At 34.9% G+C, this 10,158-nt stretch overlaps 1 protein-coding gene across 5 annotated transcripts in view; it reads left to right on the plus strand.

Moving 5' to 3' along the window:
- Positions 1-5,329, plus strand: part of FGF12 (fibroblast growth factor 12) — a 536,096-nt gene extending 530,767 nt beyond the window's left edge. For 4 of the 5 annotated variants that reach the window (XM_058662113.1, XM_004577790.3, XM_004577789.3 and 1 more), the window contains one exon: positions 2,733-5,328. In XM_058662113.1, the coding sequence (XP_058518096.1) occupies positions 2,733-2,851 (119 nt within the window). In that variant the 3' untranslated portion in view covers positions 2,852-5,328. Of the gene's footprint in view, positions 1-2,732 lie in introns of all 5 variants that reach the window. The other variant, XM_004577788.4, reaches the window with a different exon arrangement.
- Positions 5,330-10,158: the final 4,829 nt, after the last annotated feature.

Genomic DNA, 10,158 nt, shown 5'->3' on the forward strand with positions numbered 1-10,158 from the left:
TTGGCACCTACCACCCACATGGGAGACTTAGGAGGAATTTTAGACTCCTGTTATATATTGTGCATTGTTTATTTGATGAATTTTGCTTTTCTGAGTCTATTAAAGTGTCTTCATTAAGAATGTGAAACCACATGATCTTAACTTGGCAATACTTACTATCTGACTAGAGAAGTCCGTTTATATTTAAAAAATGAAGTTGTTAATGTATTATCTATGTTCATCAAAGGATTATTATAGACAAAATAATTATTTTTAAATGCTTTGAATAAGTTTTAAGATTTTCATTTTAATATTAAGGGCTGGCATGATGGCTCAGTGGCAAAATCCCTGCCTTGCTTGTGCCGCGATTCCATATGGGCGCTAGTTCATGTTCAGCTGATCCAGTTCCCAGCCAGCTTCCTGCTTGTGGCCTGGCAAAGCAGTATAGGGTACCCCAAAACCTTGAGACCCTGTACCTATGTGGGAGACCTGGAGGACATTCCTCACTCCTGGCTTTGCATTAGCTCAGTTCCAGCCATTGCGGCCACTGCGTGAGTGAACAAATGGATGGATGATCTTTCTCTTTGTATCTCCTCTCTGTAAGTCTGCCTCTCCAGTAAAAAGAAATACAACTTTTAAAAAGTAAATAGATTACAATTTTATGAAAAATCATATTTTTTATTCCTTGAGTACAGTTCTCAAAACAGCCATACTTCCTTCCCTCTCTCTCCCTCTCCCAATTCCTCTTTCCTTCATTATTTGACATTACAAATATTTTAAGGGATTATTGGTTTTGGCTTTTTACTTACACTCAATTATTTTAGCTCATATTTCGTATTTATAGTACATTTTATAAAACACTTCTGCATTCTGTTTTTGTATGTGTGTGTGTTATTCATTTATTGCCTGATACTTGGGTTGTTCATTCATACGTTCTTTTTAAAAAGATCCATTTATCCTTTAAAAGGATTAGAGACACAGAGAGATATTTTACTTATAATGAATTTAGGAAAGAACAACCATACTTAAGCAACTTCAAAGTTTGAATATGAGGCTGGCACTGAGTAGTAACCTGGGAAAGCAGCAGTGGTTGGCCCAAAGCCTTGGAACCCTGTACTGTACGCGAGACCCAGAGGAAGCTCCTGATTCCTCACTTCGGATAGGCTCAGTTCTGGCCAGTGGAGAGTGGACCAGCAGATAAAAGATCTTTCTCACTGTCTCTCCTTCTCTTTGTATATCTGTCTTTCCAATAAAAAATAAATCTTTAATAATAAATAAACAAGTAATATTTAAATAAAGAAGATATCTGATTAGGATTTTTCATAAGGCACTTCTGGTTTTTATAATTTTAAAAAGCAACGTGAATTACCAACTTGTGCTATTTGCAAACTGAAGGATGTCTGAGTTAGTTTGCTTTGTATAGGCCATTACTTCATTGAAAGGTCCTCTGCAGATATTGTAAGAGCCACTCAATAAATTAATTGAAACATTTACAATTTCACTTAAAAATGTGTATGTGGAATAATTTTTGATGATGAACTGAAACATAGTCTGTGTATAGACATTGTGGGACTCAAATTGTGGTCTGTGTTTTACCAACATTAATATCAAGCTTATTTAAAATGCAGAATATGGGGGTCAGCATTTTGGTTTAAACAAGTTAAGCCACCAGCTGTGATGCTGGCATTCCTTATCAGTACCAGTAGCAGCCACTTGGAGGGTGAACCAGAGGTGCACAAGAGAACAGTGGTTCACAAGTTGAGGACTCTAACTACTCAAAGCCCAAAATAAAGAGGCATTTGGTATTAAAATAATATTTGAGCTATTATACCATTGTAGTGAATATTCAACAGTGGATATAGTTAACTAACCGGCTGTCCCTAAATGAAGAATGAAAATAATCCCTGATATTTTAGTAAAATATATTATGTAATCCACAACAGTTATATTTTTCTTCTTCACAACAGTATAAAGAAGTTGAACTATATAATCTGTATGTTGATAGGTTCTATCCTACAAGAACAGATTGGAGTTAGAAGACATTGTTCTTTGTATGCAATCACCTAACAACAGGCATGGGAGTTCACTGATGACTGAGTATTGAGCCAAACTAGAGAGCGGAGAAGAAACTGTTCATATAGATATAACTGAGATCTCAGAGTTGCATAATCACATTTACAGTTAGTGATTAAAAAAATCTTGGACTGCATTAGTTATTGCAGATGAAAGAATTTTATCCCAGTTGGAGGAACTGTTTCATTATCTTTCCTTTGTATATTTTCTCTCTCATTATTTATTACATATGGTGTTCTGAAAATTACAAATAAACATTTCTTTTGACATACCAGTTTCACAGTTCTTGTAGTCGGGTAAAGATGGGAACATGTAAGTAAATATTTTTCCTTCCCAAACCTAAAAACTAAAGTTAAAATATCTGTTTCTATTTTGAAATGCTCTAACTTGAATATCCCCCTGTAACTGGATGAAAATCTTATTGTATAGATTAGGACACCACAAAGACTCAATCCTTATCTTTAAGTAAACAGAGAAGACTCCGAGGTCTACAGTTTAAGAAGGCTTAAAAGGTTGTGACTGTAAGAACTAGAACAGAACTATGTGTGCCCCTCCAACACTTACAGAGGGCAAAACTGCTGATGATGAGAATGAAGAATTGCAAAAATGAAATCTGAGAATTTATTGTGGGTGAATTGGTACTGACTCTAATGAGTAATTGTTGCATTTTGTCTTTCCAGTGTGTATGTATAGAGAACCATCACTACATGAAATTGGAGAAAAACAAGGGCGTTCAAGGAAAAGTTCTGGAACCCCAACCATGAATGGAGGCAAAGTCGTGAATCAAGATTCAACATAGCTGAGAACCCTTCTTCCCTCTCAGTCCTACCCTTCCCCTTGCCTTCCCATGTCCTTCTAATCTACTCACCCAAGGAGAGAAAAATAAAATGGCAACGCAAGACCTAGTGGCAAAGATTTTGCACTCAAAATCTTCCTTGTGTAGGACAAAAAAAGAACAAAGCTTGCCTCTTGCAATGTAGAAAATTCACATGCTCAAATTAGTACACCTAAATCAAAGGAAAAAAATCAGAACTTCACCTTAAATGAAAATCTTATTATTAATAGTGGTTGATTGTAATAAAGACATAACTTTAATAAAGATGAAATAAAGTTATCATCTTGAAGGAAAGGGTTTTAGAATATTGGACTTTTCCATGGATGTTATAGCTAAATAGCTGAAACATGGGCTAACTGTATGCTGTCGGATATGGTTTGACTTTGTATTTTGTTTAGAAACCTGGAATCAACACTGACCTACATTCTGCATCTGGGATTTTTTTTTCATCTTGAAATTAGGCATTTATGATTATATAATCTGTTGTGATACCAGTAAGATATAGCCAGAAAGCATGCAGCTCCAAGAAAAGTTTTAAACATTATTTTTGAAGCTGTTATTTCAGATTGTTTTATGCAAAAGCCTAGTCTTACATTGAATGTAACAGCATTCACTGATTTAATTTCTCATGAGAAGTTTCAGATTCTCCCAAGATATGTCATATTCTCATCAAATCTGTGAATCCAAGATCTTCTTTATTTTGGATAATTTAGGGAATGCTAAAGTTTAGAATTCTCTTCCATTACTGTGTCCAGGCAGTGTGGTCTGAATTACTCACTCTTGCCTTTGGGTCTGACTTTGTGCCTTCCGGACACCTTTGAGGATGTAGATGTGTGGCTAGCTATTTGAAGAGCATTTTAGGCCATATTTTATAGCAGGAAGAGCTGTTACACATAAGAAATAAATCCTAGGAAATGGGTCAAAGTAAATTGTTTTATTTATATAGCATTTCCAAAATCTGCCACAAAATTGGGAGGTGGGGCTGTGAAATTTCTAACATATATATTATTAAACCAGTAGTTTATTTCTTGCTTTATATGTTCTCATTTGTAAGTCTAGTTGACAATAAATTCTATCTTCTAGAACACAGAGGAATGCCAGTAGTACACTAAATTTCCAAGGGACATAGACAAGTAGCATTAAAATAGCAGCCCTAACTTCAGGGGTTTTGCAAGTGGCGTCAATAATGAAAAAGAACTCAGTGTAAGATAAGGCAAATACAGTCAAAGACACTAAAATATTTTTTAATTAAGGAAGAGACATAAATGTTACACATTTGCATTGAAATAAATAGATCTGGTTAGTCCTACAAATCAAGAACAGAATAGAGACATCCAAATTGAAACAAAATAAATCAGAATGATAGCAAATGTTTGCAGATTTATGGATATTATCAACAAGAAGACTTAGCATGTAACTTCTCCTATTATCTCTACTGTCCAGCATGTATTGTTCCAAATATGACCCTAAAATATATACACTTTGCAGAAGCTCTAGGCTCTCACCTCAAACCTTGCCATTTGGTTGCTGTATTCCTTCAAGATCAGCATAGGTTCCCTCACTCTGTACAACCATTATTCTGCAACAGAAGTCTGTGTCCTTCACCAAGTATCCTATTTCTGTTTTCAGGGGTTTAGAGGATGAAATCAAAGATTTAGTCACATCATTTTGGAAAGATAGATGCCATGCATTTAGACAAGAGTATTGAGCACAGCTTGTCAGAGGTATTTATTTAATCAAAATATTTGGGAAGTCAAACAGAAAAACAAAACTTTAAAAGGGATGTTGCTGTTATAGGAAAATAATATCTTTGTAAAAAAAATAAAAACCTGGCTGTATATTCCTTGTCACTCTTGATTCAACATGATTATAAATACACATGTCATTTCCAGGACCAAACAAATCCCAAGCACAAAGCCTTATTTTCTTTGGAAAAAAATAATAAAATAGAGACATCAACAAAATGGGTCACTGTTCTTTTCGTATGAAATCACTTGAGCTTTCGTGGTAAAACACAGATACTAATCAATACGCTTGTCAATTTCACAAGTAATACATTTGATGGAAGTCACAATCATTAATTCCACTGATAATTTTGTGATGGGATCTACTTTCTGCAACTAAGTGAAAAATGTTAGAGACATAAATCTCAAACAAAATCTCTTCACCTTGTCAGTCCTTTGTTACCTAGGCCTACGTTTGTCTCCTTATCACTTAAAAAGCAGAGTTTCCAACTCAAAAAAAAATTGCATATTGTGTTTCTCCATATTATGTTAAGCAAATATTCATTGCAGTAAAAATGTTTTGGAAATTAGCCTTGTTTCATTTCCAATTCATTTCAAAGAATAATTTGGAACACTTGTAATTGTTCTACACATATACGAAAAAATCATACTTCAGAGCACAGGGTGAATGTTTGTGTAACTGCTGTCTGGTTCGAAAATAAATGGAAGTTTTATTTGGAAAAAGTATTTGCTGTCTTTAAAAACATTTGCAATATAAATATATATTGGCCCATTATACTTCAAAATATGAAAAAGTTTTAAAAAAGGTTTCATTGGTTTGATTTCTGAATCTTGAATTCATCCATAATTTAAGCTTCCCTATTTGAAATACGGTCTTTAAAGCATGTGTTGGAATAGTCTCAAGAAAATTATGGCTCCTAGTACACTTATGTTAAATGTATATGTAAATCAAGTCATGTTTATTCTGAGAGTACTTATTCTTACATGTTTCAAAACCCGTGGACTAAACCATGAAATCAAAACACAAGAAACCCCAAGAATGTTTTTCTGGTCAAAATCTTCATTTTGAAGCTGAAAGTTTGAGGAAGAGACAGGTGGTGTTGATGTTACGGTTGCTGATATAGAGGCCTTTGTGCTTCAGGAAAGCAGAGGGCAACAGAGCGTCCCTTTATCATTCCCACTTCAGAACACCTGTTTCGCAAAGTTCTTTACTTGAGACAATAACCGTTTGTATCTGGATGTGTGGTCTTGTTTGCCATTGCCAGGAGATGAGAGTATTGATGCAAGAGCAAAGGATGAAGAATGGCTTAATTGCTTATTGACAAGTGATAAAGTCTTAAAATAGGACCACTGGTTTCTTGGTAACAAAGAATGACTACACAAAGATTAAGTTTTTATAATATATCCAGAAAGAGCGAATTGACTATTTTATCCTCACAGATGAATCTACAACTCTGTTTGTTCTTGAAAAGGTTCTCCATGGTATTGCTTAATTTTATCTGAGCAAAATGTAACACAATGAAGCATAAAAATTCCCCACTGATTTTAACAGCACAAAAAGCTGTGATTATTTCTCTGTTATAGAAATTGTAAATTCTGTTTTTAATGTCAGAATCACTAAATAGTGATTGAAATAGAGGATGGTTCTACAAATATAAATGTATGAATATGCTTCTGAAATCAGGATATATTAGAGTTTTATTTTATTTTTGATCTTCAGTTTCAGAAAAACAAAAAATGGTTCAAATGCAAAATTTTATATATAATTGTATATTTATAATGGTAGTTATATTTGCCACTTTATAATAAAACAGAAACAGGTGAGAACGATAGTGGAAACTCAAACTTCTTTAGAACCTCGACTAATTTTATTCTCTCTTTGATGCAGAGATTATGTTGAATTTCTGAAAAAAATATATTAACTACTGTATTTTCTTATATATATTCCATGACAAATCACATTTGATTGAAATAAGAATGAAGGACAGTAAAAGAAAACTATATGCTGATCTTTACTTTCTCAAAATAATTAAGGTATGTAAAAATGACCAGTGTGTAAGAGTGATACATTGAGCTCTGTAACAGAAGCGTAAACAGGAACAAAAGTAAGAATACTTAATGTGATAATAACATTTTTTAAATGCCATAGTAAAAATGGCATCATTATATGTTTCATTAATTGGCAAGAGTAAGCTGGGTTTTCTGTCTTTGCTCCAAATCACAAGTTAAAAACAATTGCATATCTTTTAGCAAAAGAAGTTTAAAAAAATCCAAATATACTCCCATGAATTTAATGGTATTAGCTACAGTATCAGGTTAAATGCTACAATCTTATTGACACTGAAATGGTCAAGAAATGATGTATGGTAAACAGCATAAACATTTTGCACGAAAGCACAGATTATTCAGGCCATTGTTTTCTGAGATTAGATTTATAAAATGTTCATAAGTCACATCCTTCCTTGAAGTGAAATACAGTTGAAATCTTAAGATGCTGTTGCATGCAGCGCAATTACATTTTTCTAACATTAAACTACTTTGATAAGTCTTTTTTTAGTGTATTTATCCCATAGCATGCTGTTAAGACAGCATTATCCTGTTAAAAATAAAATTATTCATTAATGTAAAATAAGTCAAATTTTCGTAGGCATACAGGAATAAACATAGTTTTGCAAGCACAATGCTACATAACCTGACACATTGCTTTCTCAGGATTGAGAAGTGGTGTGCCTCATTAATTCTTTTTTTCCACAATTTACTAAAAGAGAATTGATTCATTTTAGATATTACAAACCAAATAAGAACGTGAAAAATTAGCAGAATCAAAAATAAACAAGGTGATGCCTGAAAAAGATGTCACAATATGTGTCACTGAGATTCTCATACACCCTGCATGAGGCAACAGTGAAGACTAAATAGAAGGATTGAAGAAATATAACCAGAATTCCTTCAAATAGAGAAAACAATTCAAAGAAAAAGTATAAATTATTCAGGACATAACTTTCTTGGTAAAGACTTTCAAATAAAGGCAAGAATATACAGTGGAAGAGATGGGAATCATGAGTTAGGTTAATAAAGATGAAAGGTTATGCGAAGTATTTCAATGTACTGTTTGGATTTGCCCGAGTATTCTGGATGTTAAAACACAATCAAAAGGCCAAAGTGGCAGTTCATTTAGAGTTTCCCAGCACAACACTGAGGCTGTACAGCTCCATGGACACTGACTTCCCTCTTGGAGCAAAGAATTACTTTGAAAGGGAGGGAGACTGCTAATTTGCATCACCTGTGCTCTTTCAACCCACAGAAAACATCTCCTTCCATCCCAGTGGTTTGAGAGCCGTCAGTTCCAGGAATGTGAAATATGTTCGTGTCAACTAAGGCCTTTTACAAGACGTGGAAGTGATGTTCACATTCAAAGACACAGGTGTGGATGAATTCAGCTGAATATATGAAGGAAATTCAAAGTCCTTTTATCAAGAGAAAGTGGAAGTGAATAAAGAAAACATTTTAAATGTCTCTTATCTGTTGATAAATGTGTTTCCTATTATAACTCATTAAATATTCTAAAAGTAACCAAGGAAAAGTGAATACATGAATTAAAGTTATTCACATACACACGAAAAACAAAAAAGGACAAAGACACTGTAAATTCATGTCTCCCAATATTATTATTCATTGCCTATTCAAAAGGCACTAAATAGCTACCATGTCAATGACAAGAATGTATTTGGCACATCCTCTGGTTTTTGACAGTCTACAATGAGGGCTAGAGACTGCAGCTTTGCTCTTCTGGATCGGAAGTTGATAGAGTTCTACTTTTGTTTACACATCCTTGCTTGACCATTATAAGTGTGTCTTGAGATATAATAACACAAAGAAGTCATTTTAGGTCCTAAACTGAGTGATATTTGGGGCTTCAAAATTACCTGGGATAGCCATGTTTGCCTTCCTTAAACCTCCTCTTCAGATAATCATCTGTGTGGAAACACTCAGAATGATGATAAACAAATTACAGTCCAAAAGCAGCGTATTATAGTGTGGGCATTATTTTTTTAAATGTATATTCACATCAATTTTTTTGGCTGGGATCTTTCAAAAAAATTCTTGATTTATCCTCACTTTCAGCTTTGACTGTTGCAAAAGAGCTAATACAACTGTATTTGAAAGGAATGTACATCTTCTGAGAACACTTTCTCAATTTTGTAGCAGAAAATATTGATATTATATTATTTCTTTAAACATTTGTATCATCCTGTCTAAAAGACAAAAATGTCCTGATTACTGTACCGTGTCTCTAACATACACATATGTGCACTATCCATACCTCCTTCCTGACCCTTACCATCTTTAGTTCCTGACTCAGAGGCACACAAAGACCTACAAAAGGAGCACATGGGAAGAAAAGGTCTTTAGTATAGTATGCTACTTCAAAAAATTGGCAGAAAAAAAAAAATGAAACTAGAAGTTCATTATGGTCCAAAAGAAATTGAAATCCTTCCATAGTGTTCCATGCTGCATATTTCCATGAACTGTTTAAAGACCCATCCCACGAATGTATGTCTCTTTAAAAAGCTTTTTTCGGGCCCAGCGTGGCCTAGCGGCTAAAGTCCTCCCCTTGAACGCCCCGGGATCCCATATGGGCGCCGGTTCTAATCCCGGCAGCTCCACTTCCCATCCAGCTCCCTGCTTGTGGCCTGGGAAAGCAGTTGAGGATGGTCCAATGCTTTGGTACCCTGCACCCACGTGGGAGACCTGGAAGAGGTTCCTGGTTCCTGGCATCGGATCGGCGCGCACCGGTCGTTGCAGCTCACTTGGGGAGTGAATCATCGGACGGAAGATCTTCCTCTCTGTCTCTCCTCCTCTCTGTATATCTGACTTTGTAATAAAAATAAATCTTTTTTAAAAATAATTTTTAAAAAAGCTATTTTCCAGGAATTTCTTGAAGTATCCTTGTATTAGTTGATTGACAGGCTATCCATTTTCTGACTTCTCCGCCTCTCCCATTTTCATTTCCTGAGTCATCTTCTGCTTCTTCTAGGCATTTGCACAGTCTCCATCCAACTGCCTCATTTACTAACTTAGCTTTGAGCGAGCTCATGCTTGCCCATTTTTTAAACAGTAGTTGTTCTCCTTTTTTATTTGATTTTTAAATGTGTTTTTATTTTGTATTTTGAATTATATGATACAATTTCATATAGGTTGGGATTCACCCCCAAACTCCCACTCCCGACAGATTTTCCCCATTTTACTACAACAGTGTAGTCTTTCATAAGGAAATCACAATTCCATCAGTCTCTTATTTAAGTGTACCCCGACATTGCTGGTACAGACAATGTCAGACAGTCCAGCATCCCATTGTCTACACATGTCCAACAGTTTCATTGGGAATCCATCATCCGTCTGGAAGTAGGGACGCATGTTCCATTATACCCCCACATCTGTATATGATAGACCCCAGTACTCCATCACTACACATTTGCATAATTGAGAAGCCGAGAAACAAGGTCAACAACTGGTATGAGTTGG

This window comes from Ochotona princeps, chromosome 3, assembly GCF_030435755.1.
Source record: "Ochotona princeps isolate mOchPri1 chromosome 3, mOchPri1.hap1, whole genome shotgun sequence".
Taxonomy (NCBI): Eukaryota; Metazoa; Chordata; class Mammalia; order Lagomorpha; family Ochotonidae; genus Ochotona; species Ochotona princeps.